General features: G+C 44.3%; 1 protein-coding gene across 3 annotated transcripts in view; it reads left to right on the top strand.

The window, feature by feature from the left end:
* The window catches only part of COL14A1 (collagen type XIV alpha 1 chain), a 178,614-nt gene extending 159,642 nt beyond the window's left edge, over nt 1-18,972 (top strand). For 2 of the 3 annotated variants that reach the window (XM_019495707.2, XM_019495705.2), the window contains 6 exons: nt 770-805; nt 1,305-1,371; nt 2,512-2,700; nt 14,017-14,094; nt 16,542-16,697; nt 18,049-18,972. In XM_019495707.2, the coding sequence (XP_019351252.1) occupies nt 770-805; nt 1,305-1,371; nt 2,512-2,700; nt 14,017-14,094; nt 16,542-16,697; nt 18,049-18,368 (846 nt within the window). In that variant the 3' untranslated portion in view covers nt 18,369-18,972. Of the gene's footprint in view, nt 1-769; nt 806-1,304; nt 1,372-2,511; nt 2,701-14,016; nt 14,095-16,541; nt 16,698-17,538; nt 17,961-18,048 lie in introns of those variants that run through there. The other variant, XM_019495706.2, reaches the window with a different exon arrangement.
* Nucleotides 18,973-19,747: the final 775 nt, after the last annotated feature.

The raw sequence follows: 19,747 nt of genomic DNA, 5'->3' as shown, positions 1-19,747 counted from the left end.
TGGAACAATCCCATGCACCAGTACAGGCTGGGGCTGACTGGCTGGGCAGCAGCTCTGCAGAAAAGGACCTGGGAGTTACAGTGGACAATAAGCTGCATATGAACCAGTGGTGTGCCCTTGTTGCAAAGAAGACTAACAGCATACTGTGCTGTATTGGTAGGTGCATTGCCAGCAGATCAAGGGAAGTGATTATTCCTCTCTATTCAGCACTGGTGGGGCTACATCTGAAGTAATGTGTTCAGTTTTGGGCTCTGCACTAGAACAAGGATGTGGACAAATTGGGGAGAGTCCAATGAAGGGCAGTGAAAATGGTTCGGGGGCTGGGGCACATGACTTCTGAGGAGAGGCTGAGGGAACTGGGCTTATTTAGTCTAGAGAAGAGAAGACTGAAACGGGGTTTAATAGCAGCCTTCAACTACCTGAAGCAGGGTTCAAAAGAGGATGGTGCTAGACTGTTGTCAGTGGTGACAGATGACAGAACAAGAAGCAATGGTCTCAAGTTGCAGCAGGGGAAGTTTAGGTTAGATATTAAGAAGAATTTTCTCACTAGGAGGGTATTAAGCAGTGGGACAGGTTACCCAGAGAGGTTGTGGACTTTCCGTCCTTGGAGGTTTTTAAGACCCAGGTAGACAAAGCCTTGACTGGGATGATGTAGTTGGGGATGGTCTTGTTTGAGCAGGGGGTTAGACTAGATGACTTTTGAGATCCCTTTCAACCCTAGTTTTCTATGATTCTATGAAAATTAACTTTGTATTCAATCTCTCCACAGGGTGTTCCAGGTACAAAGGGTGAGAGGGGTGAACGGGTAAGTATATTATTGTCCTTTGAACAGCAACAAATATATTTCAATATGGTCTCTGTCCTAGAAACATTTCTGATAATGTTCATTCACCCCTTTCTTGGTTGTGGGTGACTTTAAAAGTAATGGCAAGCTTTCCTTCTTCACTGATCTCCATCCCAGCTTCAGTCAGTCTGGATGTCATGTTCAAATTAAAACAATTTAAATTTAAAAAGTCATTAAAGGTTCAGATATCAATGAGCATATCCTGGGAACTTTCCCTGTGATTACCTTCCTTAGGCTTTGGTTTATTATCTGAAAATAGAGGTGGGAGACAGGATTGTTTAATTTCTGAAACCTGCTTGGCCACCAACAGCCTGGGGCAAATTCCTTAACTTCTCTACCTAGTTTTCCCCATCTGTAATGTAGGGATGGGAAATACCCACTTCTTGGGGGTGCTCAGGGCACTTTCAAGTTAGAATGGTTGTAAGAGCTATGTGTTGTAATGGTGGATGTTGTTATTCAGGGCGATGTTCAATCCCATGCCATGGTGCGTGCAGTTGCTCGTCAAGTATGTGAACAGCTTATCCAAGGTAAGCAAATCGATATCTTGTATGTTCCTATCAGTTTCCAGAATATTTGGTGACAGCTTCACTAGTTATAGAATAGATCTGATACTGTTCAGAGGATTTTATGAATATGATGTTTTTACATAGTTCACAGGAACCTGGCTATTCTCAAATTCTGACTGTACAGTGGATATTTTTGTGGAAATCTAAGGCTGAGCAGCATCAGGAATCCAAATATGGCCCACATTAATTCTGATTTCATATTTAGAAAAAAATGTTGTTAAGCTTATTACATGCACAACATTGTGAGAAAATCACAAAAGCTAGGCTTTATAATAAGTCCTACCTTCTTATTAGTGTATGCCAGATATCACCTAAGGTGGCATACAGACGTTCAGGGAGGTTAGATAGCATTAAAAATAGCCACCCAATTTAAGGTAAGTTGAGATGGGGAGGAGTTTGGGAGGGGAGGCAAGCAGGATCTGGGAAGGGGGGGGATCTAGGTGTCTTTGTGGGATTGGGGGGCAGGTGGGGTCCACAAGCAGATTGGGAGGGGTAGGTAGAGTCTGTGGGAGTTCTTGGGGCCTCAGGGGGGCAGGTGGGGTCTACAGGAGGGTTGCTGGGATCTGGGAGGATTTGGTGGGATCAAGGGAATTTGGGAGGGGGTCAGACTATCACAGCCCTGGGTCTAGGGCCAGTAGGTGGGTTTTCCCAGCCCTGGGGCTACGCTGGGAACTGTACAGAAGTTCAGTTAGATCGGGTTTAATTGGACCTGAGTTAGGTTAGACTACCTCAGAAGTACACCTAACTTAGATCAGTTTGGGCATTTTTAAACTTATCTAATAGTCCTGAACTTTGGTGTGGTTTGTAAATAGATCCAACTAACAAGTGTAAGGTCGGCACCTGGGCAAGCTAAATTAGAGCGAGTGGCCATTCTTAATGCAATCTACCCTTCCCAAATGTCTGTATACCACCTAAGAATACACACCTAAGTATTGTAAACTCTCACTTTCCCCACAAGTGCACAGTTACCAAAATTATCATACAGCCACAAACCTTTACCTTTTATTAGTTCCTTGCAGTGGAGCGCCTTCTAATACTCCTTTCAACCTCACTTCTTCCTGTTTCTCTACATCCCAAATTTATGGAATTTTAATTTTCCAGGTCACATGGCCAGGTATAATTCAATCCTGAACCAGGTTCCAAGTCACACTCTGTCAACAAGAACTGTTCCAGGACCTCCTGGTGAGCCAGGCCGCCCAGGATCTCCTGGGCCACCGGGAGAACAAGGATCACCAGGAAGACCAGGATTTCCAGGAAATCCTGGCCAGCCAGGAAGACCAGGAGAAAGAGGTGGGTTAAATTTCTTGAAAGTACAAAACCGTATCTTTTTGCTTGATCTGATTTTTTGTCATGGAAACAAAAACTGTAGTTTTTTCTGTAGTCAAAGTTGGCCCAGGCTACATCTGAAGACATTTCTTTGGAGACTGCCAGTCACTAAATTAAGAGAACTTTCATAGAATATTTTTGGTTAGTCACAGTTGGGATTAATCCCCCACTAGAGACTGCTGATTGCATAAGGAAGCTTGTTGTGGTGGCACGGTGCATTTTGGTGGAATTCTAGAGTGTACAGAAGCTTATAGCTGCATATGCGTTTCACTTATGAATCTGATTTTGCCCTTCTTTTGGCAAGAAAGGGAGTCTGAATGCAAAGAATTTCAGTTTCAAAACTGAAAAATTAATTCTGGGGAAAAGGTAGTTTTCTTACTGCATTTGAAATAAATTGGATTAAAAGGTCCTAAATGATGTTTCTATAAAAAAAACAAAAATACTGGCCAGATGGGTCTATAGAAGGCATACTTTGAGAGATGGAGGAGGGACTGAGACAGATGGAAATGATGATGACAGGGAAAACCAGCAAAACATAAAATGAAATTAAGGGACCAAGCAGCTCTCTCCCAAACCTCGTTTCCATACTTTTAACTGTGTTATGCCACTTTGTCCTCCTTTTACTCTGCTTTGTCTAAATAATAATTTGTCTAAATAATTAGGAAGTTCTGTGTGGCAGGGGCCTGATGTACGTATCTGTGAGAAACTTGGCATGTCTTGCCACCCTTAATAAATAATCATAATATCCTCACAGTGGAAATCTGAGACTACAAGAGTAACTGTGGAAGTATCTGATATTTTCACAAGCAAAGCAGTATTTTGAAGAGCAAAATATTATTGCTGTTGTTCACAGTAACTGATAAATGACATCTTTAAAAATGCATTTGTCACAATGGCAACTCACATCCAGGAGTTTAATAGATCAGGCGGTCAGTTCAGCAGCAAGAAAGCTAATGTTATACTGTTATGAAAAGAAAATGAGTGGTCTTTGAACTTGCAAGTATTTCTTCCTCACCAGTCTTTAAGGCTAGGTACAGACATTACACCTATCGCACTATAAGCCATAATGGAACATGTTTTAAAAATGGCAAATCGTGTTTTAAGTTAACCCTTAATGGATGTGCTGTCAAACTAAAGTGCTTTAGATTAGAGTGTGTTTTTGGACATGTGTCATATCCTGTCAGGCATTAAGCTAAGTTGCATTCACCAGCACCCCAGGGGCCCTCACAAGGCAGCATGCTTGCCTCAGGCAGAACTTGTCTGCTCTGCCCAAGTGCTGGTTCAGTCCTGCCGCCTTGGCTGTCACTGACCTGAGTTAGTTACAGTCTCCCATTCCAGCCCCACATTCTCCCTGTAGCAGCTGGGAGTTGCAACCTGGTCAGGGGCAGAGGAAGGGAGGTAAAGGGGGGGTTTCTGCCCCACAGTCACCTTAGCCCTGTCATGCACTGCAACCCGGCCACGGGGATTTCCTTCCTGCAGCTGCAGCACAGTGACACTTTTTGCAGCTCTGGGAACTCTGGCTACCCTGCCTGAATCCTAGCCCCTGGGTGTTGCCAGCCCAGCCAGAGGTGCCTTGCAGCCCTGCTTCTCTGTGATTCCAATTCCTGTCACTGGCAGAGCAGCGAGGTGGGGGATTTCTCCCCCATGCCCGGCAGCCAATCAGGGATGGATTGCCCATTTGAGTGTGCTCAGGATTCTCCAGCAGCCTGGGGAGTCCATGGGGCATGCTGGGAGGCATGTGAGAGCTCCCCTTCCTGCTGATCTCAGGCAGTGTGACACCCCCCACTGAACAGTGAACATCTGTTTGGTTTGAATGCGCTCTGACTTATAGCGCTTTAAGTAAAGCATGATAGAGTGCTTTTACCATGGGCTTTTTGAACATCTGTACTTATCCTAAGATTACATGACCATCATTCTAATGATTGTAATGCGAGAGGAGGCATGATTTGGTGTTAGCTTTTCAGCTGTGGTTCCAATGATCCAATGGAATGGAGCAAGACATAGATTGAATGAACCAGGAAGAGTATGGGGTGTAGGGCCGAGAGTGAAGGGAGGGAGAAAAAAGAAACAAGATCGACTCAGATTGGATGACCTGGAGGAGGTGAATTTGTATTGCAGGATAGCTACCTGCATAATGTAAGTCATTGCAGTTTAAGTTTTTAGGCATTACAAGAAACAAAAGAGAATAAGTATGTTTATTGTGACAAAATGAAGGCAAAATAGTGTTCTTGATTGTAATATTATCTGTGAGAAGCAATGATGGTAATAGGCTATTACTCAAATGGATGGAAAACCGAAAAGGATTAAGTAATACCTTGTGATGATAAAACAGTGCACCAGAATGTTTCCCTCACGGTCATTATTTCTGTTGTTACAAAGAGTCGATGCTACAAAAATAAGTTTTGGCAGGGTGTGTTTGTTGCAAATTTGGAGTTGGAAGTAAAACAAGTCGCTATCAAGCACGCTGTCAACAACAGTATCTAGTCAGATGGAGCTTTTCATAGGCTTCTGCGAAATGTCACTAATGCCAAAAGTTAATCCTTGCTTACTGTATCTAATGGTTGAAATTCAGATTGTTTAAGGACGTTTCATATTCTGTGAGAAAACTTGAAGAAGTGCAAAATAATTGTCCAGTTTCTTTCAAATGAGCAAGTTTTTAGTATAGTTACCCTCCCACTGATATCAGTAAATCATTGGAAGGGATAGAAAGGGCTTATTAGAAACTGGAAAGGATTGCAGAAAAATATTTTACCTCCCTAGGGAATTAATTCCTTTAAAAGTTGAGCAAAATATTAGCCTGATGATGTATTGGTATCAATGGGTCGTATTTTGCAGAAACATCTTGTGTCCTTCTGAGCTATGCAGGCATTCAGAAGTCACATACATTACACTCATGGGAGGCTGATCTAATCCAAACAAGAAAAACTCATCAGTATAAAAGTTAAAATGTCCAGTACCATGCTATAAAGCTAGTTTCAAGGTAGAGAAGCAGATTGTTCATCTTATCAAAAATAAAGATGGAGAGATGACTTCATTATAGTGCACTTTCTTGGAGAGAAAATAGAGAACCAATGACTACACTCTGAAGCTAGACAAGTCATATGAACAGTTAGGTCGTTTTTTTCACAGTGATGTTGTGTCATTGGTTAATCAATCTATCAAGGGAAGCAATGGATTCTCCATCTTCTGATGTCTTTCTTGGACCCTTTTCTGGAAAATATATGTTTTAGTCAAACATGAATTTGGTTAACTACAAGGTAAAATGTAATGGTCGGTGCTGACAAAAGGACAGACTGGATGATCTAATGGTCCCTTTTGACCTTACACTCTATGAATCTAATAATTAATTAGAATTAATAATTCATTTCCAATAGACAGTTTTTGGTGGAAATTCTGCAAGGAGGGCCTCGTGACACTCTTCTCTGTTTATTTGATTGACTACTTCCTATGAGTTTTGTCATGGAAGGTGGCTTTCATGACCTCTGTGTACTCTCCCCTTATTCAGGTGTAGAATGTATACAGTTTATGTCCAGTAGTGGATTTTTTTTTAAAGTTGCCTAAATAAAGATTAAATGAAGCCTGAGCAAGAACCCTATGATGTGGCCCACATTATTATTTTTTTCTTGGACTGAGGAGACTTGTTCCATATTTCCATATTTCCCATTTCTAATTTCACCTGTGAACATTGTGTGTCAGGAGGTATGGATGCGAAGAATAACAACTGAGTGTATGAAAGGTTGTGCTTTGCAAATGATTGTGGCAGCTGCCTTTGGAATCACCATTTTATTGCTCTCTGAGTAAGCCAAACAATGGTACTTATATTAAGCTCCACATAGATTCCAGATGTACAGTGGAGCAGTCTTTTAACAGTTCTTATGATCAAAGGTATTGCCTTTTGCATGTGCCAGCAGTTACTTACAGAATGTGTGTCTGACTTTAGTAGTAGTTTAATTGAACTTATGTCTGTGAATTGCAATGGAGGACTTAATCCCTTTCTCTGTGGCTACCATGGGCAAACAGCTCTCACCCTGATGCCTATAAGATATTTTGCCTTTGGAATGGACAGCTAGAAGCTGGCAGGAGTTCATTTTAAAAAAAAGCAGGGGGGAATTCAACTGCTGACCATAGAAATAATGTTTGGCATGTCACTGAGGCAGACTCCCCCAGGAATCTGTGCAGGTTAGGGCACATCTCTTCAATCTGGGACTCCTTCCCACGTCCACAGCACAATAGAGCCATTCACATAGGCTGTCTTATAGCCATTCACAATGAAATGGCAAGCTGAAGGGTAACTGCACGCTAGATTGCAAAGTCTTCAACTTTGACGTAAAAAGAGAATTTCAGAATCCCTGAGACCAGCCGGCAACATACTGCTTTGTCAAGAAGCCTAGAGGGAAGAGTCCTGGGGTAAAATTTCAGAACTGCCCAAGTAATTGAGGAGTGTATGTCCTGTTGATTTTCAATGAGATTTAGGGATTACATCTACAAAAGGGCTTAAATGCTACAATGCTGAGTGTTGTAGTGCCTGTCATTTGGTGCTTTGCTGCCTAGAGAAATCTGCAGCCCTGTAGCAGACCTAGGCTCCCTATTGAATGTGTGGAGAGTAGGAGGTGCCCAAAAATGGGACCCAGGAAAGTCTCCATGCTGAGTAGAGAGACACCTGTGTGAGCTGATAGGAAACAACAGAGGAGAGGAGCTGGTCTGGGACCACACTCCTTTCTTGGGCTTAGGGTCTTTGGGGTGCTGACCCTTAACCAGTCTCTGGACTGAGGTGTCTGTGCCAGCCCATTCTCACACTACAGGGTGGAGGTGTCACCCTTCTACTTCTCTTCCCCTGCCTTTTTTATCTAACTGCTAACAGATGCACTCAACTAGGGGTGGGAGGCTTGGGTTCAATTGCCTCCTTGGCTTGAGGGGATTGGAAAACTACATCTTCCTCCTATCTGGTAAAGGCTTTAACCTTTAGCTTCCAAGGTGCTCAGGTGGTGGAGAGATCTCAATCCCTCCTGCTGCAGCTGGTCCACTTTCCAGGAAAAAAATTACATGTTCTTTGGGCCAAAGAGAGACAGTATGACTCTGGAGCCCAATAGCAAGGACATTCATATTGGAGAGGAGAAACCTGCATTGCAGTCCCTACTTCAGTGTTATGTATTTTATATTAAGTAGTCATTTGAACAGGGATTTAAGCCAGATCTTCCCTCCCTAAGAGAATGCCTTATCCACTAGGCTTTACCCATATTTGTAGACAATAAATATTTAATTATTCCATGCAAAAGGGGTCAACTTTGACAGGAAGGATTGAGATGCCCCCAGCATCTCCAAGTGTGCAGTGGCTAGAACATTCACTTGGGAGGTGGAAATTGGAAGATTCAGCCTCAGATCCCCTTAGACACAAGAGGGAACTGAGCCCAGGTCTCCTACATCCTGTTTGATGGCTCTAACCATTGTGCTATTGGATAAAAGGGTATAGATGGCACCATCTCCTCCATCTATGTTTTCTTGTGGGACGGGGGTGGGAGCATGGGACTCAATCCAGTAGAAATATTTCGAGAACTGCTACCAGGCAAGAGAGACAGTAGAGCACCTAGTCTATGAATCCCTCCTAGGATTAAGCACTGAACAACCTAATGTTGTCAAGACCTGGGTAGTTATGAATGTGTCTAAAAGCAGAAATGTAGTCACCTGGGAAACGTTACTGATGATAACTCAGACATCCATGGTCTATAGACAATAGGCATGTGCAAAGCGGCTAGTATTCGCTTTGGATTTGGCCGATTCGGGGGACAGTGGTTCGATTTGGTGATTTGAATCACTGTCCTGAATCGATTTGGCCAAATCTGATTCGGAGATTTGGCTGCTGCCAAATCAGCTGAATCTCTGAATCACACAGGCCCCATCACCTGCCTGCCCTCCCAGCCCCAGCTCCCGGCTCTTTTGAAAAAAAAAAAGCCTGCATTCACCGGCTGCTGCCAGGTTGGGGGGGGGGGTGAAGGGGGGTAGGGGGCAATCCCCGCTGTCCCCCACTGCCCCATGTTGCATGGGGAGCTCTGCCATGAGCCCCCCAACCCCACCCATTCATCCAGCCCTCCCCCCCCATGGCTGTCCCACCTGCCCCAGCTCCTGGTCCTTAAAAAAAAGAAGCCCTGACTCACTGACTGCTGCCAAGCAGGGTCCGATTCCCACTGCCCTGAGACTGCTGCACCAGCTGGTGAGTCCAAGGTTTTTTGGGTTTTTTTAAAGGCCCGGGACCTGGGGCGGGCAGGGCAGCCATGGGGGGGGGGCTGCGAGAGCGGGCAGGGGTCGGGGGGCTTATGGTAGAGCCTCCCCCACAGCATGGGGCAGTGGGGGGCAGCAGGGATCACCCTCCCCCAGCAGCAGCTGGTGAGGGCTTTTTTTTAAACAACCGGGAGCTGGAGCTGGGTGGGTCAGCCATGGTGGGGCAGGGAGCTGGGAGAGCAGGTGGGGATCAGAGGGTGCTTGGGGGGGGGCTGGGGGAGCAGGCAAGGGATGGGGCCTGGCAGGGTTTCCCCCATAGTCCCCTTCCCCCTCCTCCATCCTCCCCTCCCCCACCCCCTACTTACCAGCATGGAGTCCTGGTCCAGCTCCCTGCTGCAGCAAGCAGGGACTGTCCAAATTGCCAAAACTCTCCAAATCTTTTCCGGAATGATTTGGAGAGCTTCGAATTGATTTTAATTGGTCCCCTGATTTGATTCGGATTCGGAGATTCAGCTGCCGAATTGGGCCGAATCTCCTCTAAATGAAATCAGCACCTGAAACTTCGCACAGCCCTAAGAGACAATAGCTGAATGGGGAAAATTCACTTCTGTGGATAGCCATTAAGCACTGCAAAATGAAGCCTAAGTGCACTTTGACAATCTACCCTTAAGGGCCTCAGTCACATTTGAAATGAGACTTAAAAGGACTTAAATGACTCAGGACCCTGGAAACTCCTGCCTTGAAGCTCATCGCACAGGGGACAATAACAAATAAGCAAAATGTAATCTAACTCATGGCTGTGAGAAGAACAAGGCTTTGAAGATCAATGTGAAATCTTTCTGGATGTCAGCGTGAGGACTTGGGAACAGAGTCTACAAGCTAAGTGATTAGAAACCTGGCTGCTGAGTCTGCTCAGGGAAAGAGTGTGCCGATAAACTTGGCAAACGATTCAGGAATTACAGTAATCAACTCTAGCTGTTATAGAGGCGTGAATTACAGAGTCCAGGTCAGGGCTGGAGTGGAAGGGGTGTGCACTGGCAGCATTCCTAGAACAGCTAAAGGAACATTGGTAACACGTTTCACATATTCTGAAATAGGCCTGAATTTAATATTGCATCCAGGCCTATAACAGAAAACTGATGCAGCATCACAGCCATCAGGCAGCAAGGTGGTCAGGGACACTCATGTAATTGCTGCTTTTAGCAAAAAGAATGATTTCACTTTTAGTAGTAGTTTAACAAATATTTCAACTTGCACAAATTTTTAGGCAAGACATAAAGAGACATAAAGCTCTGTGCTGCTGAATACATGCTGGGAATGAGAGAGAAATCAGTGTCAGCTATTCCCTTATAGGGGAATGTAAGTGGTGGGGGTCCCAAAGTAGAAGCCTGTGGAGTGACTCGGGAGGTCTCTTTGCGCTCCAGTGCTTCTGTGCTGTTCTTTTATCTTTCATTAAAGGTGTGTGCAAGGAACCTGGAACATGCAGGGTAATAATGATGCTACTCTGTTCCTTAGATCACTGAAGCCTAATGAAAAGCTGTATTGATCTGCTACTTCTGCTTTCTCGGAAGAGTGAATAAGACATTGCGAGGAAGCTGCCAGGATACCAGAAGCCAGTAGATGTGGTTTCTACTCCTGATTCTTTCATTGCCTTAGTTTGGGCAGCCCCTTCACCTCTCTAAACCTCAGTTTCCCCACCTATAAAATTGAATATTACTTCCCATTTATGAAGCACATTGAGCTCTGTGGAAGGAAAGAATTAAACAGGGTTTCTTATTAGAAAAATGTTTTGTACTGTAAAAAGTAAAGTTCATGTAAAAAAGTCAGGACAAAAAAGAAAAATATGATTTATATGGCATTAGAACAGGCCTCTTAGGGAGTGTAGCTGAATTTGAGTTATCTACAGGGTTACTAGGTGTAGTCTACAGGGTTACTAGGTGAATGTAATGATCTGTGTCATAAAGAAGGTTAGGGAAGATTGTCTAATGGGCATTTCTAGCCTATGCTCCATGAATCTAATCTTTAAAATTGATCCATATGGTCTGTAAGGGAATATTGGCCAGAGGTGGCTTTTAAGGTGCAGACAGAAGAGCAGCTCCCTGTTGTAACTCATGGCACTTTGCAGGAAGTGCCATGAGTTATAATGATCTCCTAGACCCAAAAGACATTCACTGTTGGGTCCCCTGGGTTGAAAGATTCAGCTGCTGTTTAGCTCATGGCACTCTCTAGCAATGCCCCACCTCCCCCTCCTAGCCCTGGTGCTGTTTTCAGAATAGGACGGAGGGAAATAAAGGGATTGGATGGAGCTCACTCTGGGGGTTGCCCAGCCAGTGCTGGAGGGTGGATGGGGTAGATTGGAGCCCCCACCCCCCACCTCAGGGTAATGTAATAAGGGTTCACATTTTCATGGGATTGGGCCCTTTTTAAAGTGCTCTGCAGCCATGCACTTCTGTTTGGTCATGGCTAAAGAGAGCTTTCAGGGGCTAGATCAGGCAAAAAATTGTCACTTCTGTCAGCACCTTAAGTTACATGTTGTTCAGCCTAGTGCTTTCAATACTAAGTGAGGCCAGGGGAAAAAAATTGCAAAAGCTGCAGTTTAGAGGCAACCACTCTGAAGAACCTTGTAAGGGAAAGGTAAATTAGATCTAATAAGCTTTCCCTGAGCTGGTTCCTCACTAGGCAAAGAGAGTGTGTTGGGAGTTTTCTTCTTTGTTTCTTATAAATTGATAAATTAAGGTAGCAAGAGTGGACTTGGCTCATAATGGAACTTCTGGTAAATATCAAACAAGGACACTGTCTCTTTAATAACCTTGAAAAGTGCTTTAATCCCCAGTTCTTTCTCTACCTACCTAGAATTTGTCTGTCAAGGCTGAAACAAGGCTTTGTGGATGGGTTTACTTCCATCAGAAATCGCCAGAAACCAATTCTCTGAGTGGGCTATCATGGGGCTGGACTTGGTGCCCCAGGTTATCTTTTGTTCCTATATGGTACCAAACTAGAAAAAGGCTGAAACCAGGATGAGTGTAGCCTGTTAGTTGAGCAGCTGCTGGACTCAGCCTGCTTTATGTTTAGGAAGGTACTGAACTACTGATTCTGAGTTTGAAAAGCATATAGAGAATGAACCAGGGCCAGAAATTACTAGCACAAGAGATTTGGAAAATGGGGAAGTCACATGAATCAGCTTGGACTTTATGGCTTTGAACCATCCAAATCAAACACAGACTTTATTGGAGTTTCCAGCCTCCCCGTGGAAACTTCAACATGTGAATTTTCAATCTTGTTGCCTACTTGGACACCACGCACTGATGGCTGCTTCACAGCAAGCATGTGACAGGATGTGATAGGGGTCATTTGGAAGGCAATGTACAGAGGAATGTAGGGCTTCTCCTGCCCTGTTAGACATGTGGACTCCTAAGCTAGGGACAGATATTACACATAAACCAGTTTAAGTGACCAGAAACTGGTTTAAACCTGTAACAGAACAGATGTGCAGATGTACATAAACCAGTTTGAAAATGGCTGAAACTGGTTTGAAATAAACCTGGCTGAATGTAGTATCAGACTTAACTGATTTGGCTCAAACCGGTGTATGCAATATCTGCCCCAGACCCCTTGCTGGTTTAAGATAAGCCAGACTCCCCCAGCATGCTTTGTGGGCTGGGTGGGGCTCTCTACTCCACAGCAGAGCTATGTCCTCCCCTCTGCTCCCTGGGCAGAGCTCTGGCAGAGACTGCAGGTACAGAAGGGTCTGCCTGGCTTCCCCCTGCCCTACCCCCTGTCGCTGTTCAAGCAGGAATCCCACCCCCTCCCTCCCATCTCTCACAGCATAGACCCCAGCCCCACTGAGAGGTACCTGTGTGTGTGTCTCCAATTTCACTGGGACAGGCAGACAGAACAGTGACTGCCTAGGGCTTTTTGGACCTAATCAACAGGTCAGCTGGTAACCTGTTTAAAAAGCATTTGAAATAATGGGAGAGAGGCTATTGTTCTGCCGATGGGGTGACAAACCCTGTTATCATTTCCTTGCTGGCTTGATCATCTGTCAGTTTGCTGCAGACAGTATAAAAAAGCAAGGAGAGGGAGAGTTGAAAAGCTCTGTATCATCAGTAGATACATGCACTGCACACCCCCCCTCCCTTGCCTAAGAGTGCTAGCAGGGGGCTGGGGGCTGATAACACTCCTGGCTCTTGAGCAGCCAGCAGGGAAAAACCTGGGATGGTGCATGCAGACCTCCCTAATCAGAGGTCTTGCCAGGGCTGGCCACACCCCACCTCAGCTCAGCATTGTGCAATGGAAGGGAGGGCTGCTGTAGTGCCCCCTGGCTTCTAGCTTGAGCCATTGCAGGCATGTGTCTGAATTTCCTCAGTCCACAGAGAATGTCTGTCTGGTCACAAACTGGTTCAGCCTAATCAGGTTAGATTAACATGCCAATATTGAATCAATTCAGGCTCAGGCTTTTTGAATGTCTGTCCCTAGCCCTACAGGTATGTCACAGGCTGAGCTGACTGCTAGAGGTTTCCCAACAGATGTGCCGCAGAGAATTATAACTCAGTGTCAGAACTGCATGGACTGGAGATATCACATAAAAGGACTTAACTGTTTTTGGGACCAGATCCTGGTCTGTGCTGCAGTCTCTTTATATCCCTGGGATAATATAAAGGAGTGACTGATTCTTTAAACTTACTAATGCAGGGTTGTTGCAGTGCACTTCAGCACAGGCTCCGCTGCAAGGACATGGTGGAGGGGTGTTTAGGAGCTGGAGGAAAAGTTGCTGGAGCATAATGTGTCTTGGCTATTCTGGACTGAGCATGCAAAGTGTGGAATTTGCTCTGATATTTGTCAGTCAGCACAGGTGCATCCCAGAACCTGGGAAAAGCAAGGCCACCTTTATCTGTTCCTAGGTGCACCTTGTCTGCAGTCTCCTGGGCAGTGCAGCATGGAACCAGGCTTCTCACTCTGGTCTTTCAATTTTATTTTAAGTGTATGCACTATGACCAAGACAAGCCACCTGTTTATAAAAGCATTTCTTGTGCAAACTTGTTCTGAGTGTTGATATTTCCATAGGTTTGCCAGGCGAGAGGGGAGAGAAAGGCAGTACAGGGGTTGGAACACAAGGACCCAGAGGCCCGCCAGGGCCTGCAGGTAAAGTTATCATTTCACTCTTCATCATCTCTCCTGTAGGTGAACACAAGCTTGTGACCCATTTGCAGGGCAGGTGGCTTCCAAGTCTAGCCAGCAGGATATTTAGTGCCCCATTTGCATTTTGAGCTCATCTGTGTCATGACTCATCACAACATGGCCAGTGTGGTGGTGCTGCAAGTCATGAGATCATAGAAAAGTAGGGCTGGAAAGGCTCACCAGATCTTCTAACCTAGCCTCCTGCTCAATGCAGGATCATCCCTGACTAAAGCATCCCAACCAACAGTCCATCTACCCTGCTCTTGAAAGTTTCCAAGCATGGAGAATTCACAATTTCTTTAGATAGCTGTTTCCAGTGTTTGACCACTCTAAAAGTCAGAAACTTCCTCCTAATCTCCACCCTAAATTTCCCCTACTGCATCTTGAGGCTGTTGCTCCTAGTTCTTTCCCATACAGCCACAGAGAAAAACCTACCTCCATCCTCTCTATAATCACCTTCAGGTATTTGAAGACTGTTATCAAATCCCTCAGTCTTGTCTTCTCCAGTCATTTCTTCTCTGAACCACCTGCATAATATGTAATGCAGACATTCCCCTTTGTCTGGGATAAACCACCTCTATGGTTTCACAAAGAATGGGATGGAGGGACAGGAGAGTGGCTGCATTGGTTTGTTCTCTTATGAAAATAAAACAGTTTTCCCATAGGTAAGGTGGAAGCTAGTTTATATCATATGAACTGGCTTGGAAAGGTTTAGAGTCAGAAACTGTGGATGCACCCTAAATACAAGGGCATCTTATATTCCAAGGACTTTTGTAGCACCTGGAAAAAATATACAGAGTAATATCCCAATGGATATTAATCAAAGGATTAACTTTAGTAGAGTGAGGTTATCCCCCATTAAGTGTGCTGATAAGGTGTTTTCCCCATTTCAGATATAACATTTGTAATGGTGGGTGAGAGCACTGCAGGGAGCTCAGCCTATCCTCCCCCAAGAAACCCTTTCCAAACACCTGGCACTTAGGGAAACTCTCAAGGTGAAGTCATCTTGCATTGGGATGAGGAGTCAGAGAGGAACTATTAGAAGCAGCAAAATGATCCTATTCTCATCCCTTCAATCTTCTTGGAGGAGTTTTAAGAAGGAGTACTCTCCCCTCCAGAGAAGCACTCTCTCTTATAGATTCATAGATGTTAGGGTCGGAAGGGACCTCAATAGATCATCGAGTCCGACCCCCTGCATAGGCAGGAAAGAGTGCTGGGTCTAGATGACCCCAGCTACATGCTTATTTAACCTCCTCTTGAAGACCCCCAGGGTAGGGGAGAGCACCACCTCCCTTGGGAGCCCGTTCCAGACCTTGGCCACTCGAACTGTGAAGTTCTTCCTAATGCCCAATCTAAATCTGCTCTCTGCGAGCTTGTGGCCATTATTTCTTGTAACCCCCGGGGGCGCCTTGGTGAATAAAACCTCACCAATTCCCTTCTGTGCCCCCGTGATGAACTTATAGGCAGCAACAAGGTCGCCTCTCAACCTTCTCTTGCGGAGGCTGAAAAGGTCCAGGTGCCCTAGTCTCTCCTCGTAGGGCTTGGTCTGCAGGCCCTTAACCATATGAGTGGCCCTTCTCTGGACCCTCTCCAGGTTATCCGCATCCCTCTTGAAGTGCGGTGCCCAGAATTGCACGCAGTCTTGGTGTTATAGCCCTCTTAGCACCAGAGAAGTGGGCCTGGAAGGGACCTCTAGAGGTCAGTAAGTCCAACTCCCTCTCAGAGGCAGGATCATCCCTATCCAAACCATCCTGTTCAAATCCATAATCTCACCTCTTTAAAAAACTACTGCCAGGCCTTACATATCACAGACCTAACACTTTAACCTGCCACAGGTAAAGCAGGGGAACCATAACAGCCAATATCCTGTTTCTATAAAATGTTGTTAATATATGCTCAAGGGATCCCAGGTAGAGGGCCACACCCCCTGCTAGGGAGGAAAACAACCCCCCCCACAGTCTATACCAATCTGATCATGGAGTAAAATTCTTTCCTGACCCCAAATATGACAATTGGTCTGACCCTGAGAGGAGGGGCAAGACCCGGGAGCATTGGCACACCCCGAAGTCCCCAATCTTGGCAGCATCCAATACCCAGTTACTCTGAGGAAGGCTTGAAAACACCCTGACACATATAGCTGAAAAGTGGGTGGGGAAAAGGGGGAGGGGAGAGAGCAACCAGCAAAGCCCAGAAACTTGGGATATACACATAGCACAATATAGGTATAGCTCTGTCTCTATAATCCCCAACCAGTGGCTGTCCAACCTCTTCTTGAGCACCTCCAGCAAAGGAAAGCCCACACCTTCCCTAGGTAGTGTGTTCTAGCACCATGAATTGCCAGGGTAGTCAAATGGTCAAACCAGTGCTTGTCCCGAGGATGCTTGTGTTTTCACATAGCACGTTTCATGCAGGACCCTCAGGTGAAAGCCGAACCGGAAGCCCAGGCCCACCAGGCTCCCCAGGTCCACGAGGACCAGCTGGGCATACAGGTTCCCCTGGGCCACAGGGTTCTTCAGGTCCACCTGGATACTGTGATCCTTCTTCCTGTGCTGGTTACGGTGTGGGAGGTAAGTAAGCATCTTCACTATAAAAAGCTTTGAATCATCATGCCAAAGCAGTGTCATGGCTTTTTCATTATGGTGGGTGGGGGAAAGGAAGTGCATCGTACCAACAGCCAAAGTAAGATGGAAGCTTCTGATTAACTTGGCATTACAATGTGATAGTGACCTCTTTGGAAGAGATGGGTCCAACTATACTTAAATTTCTGGATTTGCACTGAGCACAGAATGTGGCCTTAGAGTCAGGAACCAGAAAACTGCCACACAGGATGCTTATACAATGATTTTGTCTTGCACGTTATCTTGTTATTGTCATATTGTGTGCGTCTGCTCCATCTGAATTGAATGTTCTGCTTGTTGAATCTCCATCTCCTGATGTTTGCGTGACAGTGGAGTTTTACATTTGTAGTCTTTCAAATGTTACCTGACTTCTTCTTGTGTATGCATCTAAATAGCATGAACCCTACTAAATACTGGCATCTGAAACAAGGGTGCATGTGCTCAGCATTAACAAATGAAACATAATACAGAAAAATATGATCCCTTCTAAAATATCCTCTGTAATTGTTAGACAGCCTGAACCGTCATGTTTTCTGTTGTAGTGTATGAAAGCCAGGGAAGGAAGTGATCACGAATTTGAGCACAATGAAGTTTCTAGTCTTGTAAGTTAAGTTTCTGAGGTAGCAACTTATCAGCCACTACAAATATAGGCCACAGGACAGGTTTGTCTGATGTTTATAGTATAGTCTGCCTGTGCACTGATTTGGATGTTTTAATGATTTGTGTGTTTTTGTTCGTCTCTTCCCATCCTCTTCTCTTTTCTCGACCATTGTTCATTTCCTGTTTCAAGGGCCAATCCCTTACAATGACTACCACTCCGGAAGGTGAAAGGCTCATTCTGGTTGTATTTTTCATTTGGCTGAAGGTCAGAAATGGATGCTGAACTGCCCTATCCTTTCCATCAACATGGTTGACTACACTAACCAACTTCTCATTAGCTGCTGTATGTGCACTTAGCTTCCTTGCACTGCTAAAGTTAAAACTGCCTGGCCTAGTTTGGCCATTAATCGCATATTCTAGGACGTAATTGGAATTTGTCTAAAGCAAACTGTGTAATGTATGAGCAGCAATGCAGTGTAGCTGAACACACATCAACTTCTGGTGATGGTTTCCAACTAACTTGGCTGTCTATTGAGAGGGTGTTCTTTTGCTTATTAATTTTGTTAAATGTTTTCAATGAATAAAAGTTGTTGTATTTGAAGAGAAACATCACATTCCAATTTCCTAATGAGTGCTTTAATTTTCTGCTCCCTTCCTCTTATGCTAATCATATCAATACTCTTGGTGGTGGTGGGTTAAGGTGGATACAGTGATCCAACTGATCAAGACATACCTGTAGTGCAATTGCCACATAACTCCTACCAAATCTATGACCCTGAGGATCTTTACAATGGTGAGCAACAGCCGTATGTAGTTCATGGGTCCTACCCTGTACCAGCACCATACTCCCAGGCCTATCCAGAACCTCATCTTGCTCAACCAGAATTTACTCCGGTTCGGGAAGAGATGGAAGCTGTTGAATTGAGATCCCCAGGAATTAGCCGCTTCCCCAGGAAAATATCTAAAAGAAGTATGAACTTTCCAGCACGCAAGAGGGAAATTGGAAAAAAGAACTCTTAATGAACTGTTAACAGGAAGTATTTTATATGCATAATTTTTTTTAGGCTTTTGTCCTGTTGCTTAACTCTTCATCATGGAAAATGTTTACAGGCTCATATGTTAAAAGATAAAAAATGTACCTGATCACTGTCACAACAAATAATGGTAATTATGTTGCATGCCTGAAACTTAGTATTTTAGTGGGTTGGTGCTAGAAGATGAAAAGGTCATTTGTAGGCCTTTGAGTCTGTTGCCTACTGTTTGAAATGCTAGTCAAACTGTATCTGAAACTATGCATCAGGCTAATTGGTTTAATTTGGACAACTGAGAAAAGTTGATTTTACATTTTCTTGTCCATGTTGTTCCACACAAAATTGCTGTGCTAATACTTTGAGAATCTCCATTGCTTGCAGAGTAACTCTACTAAATCCATCTTTGAAGAGACTGCATATTCAGGTTTCCTTAACCCAGCTGTTACCCATTTGCAAAGCAGTTAGTGGGATCCTTCCCTTAGTACCGACATAAAATACGCAATGTTCTATGGGAATACATTGATAATTTATTGTGAACCTATTTCAATTCTGTTTTGTATGCAAATAAAAAGTTGCAGGCTTTTATAAGTAAATTAACTTTGCATTTTGTTGACTTCAACTTCAGATACTTGTTCTAAGCTTCAGGGGACAGGCTGAAGAGAATGACATATGGATACACTCCCTTTTCAGTACAGCAAGACTGTAGTTTTAATATAAAGGAAATATGACGTGGAAGTTCAATGTGTATTTGTTAATGTTAGGAAAGCAAGTATAAGACTAAACAAACAAAACCATGAAAATGACATAGACGGACCGTGTGGGAATGGAGGTTGTGTGTGGAATTACCAAGCTAGTAGCAAAAAAACTGGCATCTATAATTGCAAAAGCAACTTGGTTGTCTAATGAGGAGACAAATGAGCAGCCAATCAAGACATACAGTGCAATTTACTAATAATGGCTCTGCTTTATTATTGAAGCAATGCAGGTCAACCAAAAAACTGCTCAAATCACAGCTTTGAGCACATTAGTCAATTACGAGGTTATAGGTAACTAGAAAATGTCCTTGTGGGTTAAAAAGGAGCTATTTTCAAACCTCCCTTTAAGAGGATTAGTATTACTTCTAGTGTGATACTGTTTAATCATGAGTCAGGACCTCACTGCACTAAGCAGGCACTCCAAAACATTCTAATTTAATCATTGTACTAATTTGTAGTAAGTTAGCAACGCCAAATATATTTGGAGTGTGTTTTCTTGAATGTCTGTCCATCTGGTTTGAGAGATTGCATGGCAAAGAGGAACTGGTTGGTCTCAGAGTTGCTGTGTAGCACAGCTCTCCTTTCTTCTGGAAAAGGTCAGTGACTGCATGTG

The sequence above is a fragment of the Alligator mississippiensis genome, chromosome 3, assembly GCF_030867095.1.
Source record: "Alligator mississippiensis isolate rAllMis1 chromosome 3, rAllMis1, whole genome shotgun sequence".
NCBI lineage: Eukaryota > Metazoa > Chordata > Crocodylia > Alligatoridae > Alligator > Alligator mississippiensis.
The sequence above is the reverse complement of the archived record's forward strand: the minus strand, read 5'-3'. Positions and strand labels throughout refer to the sequence as shown.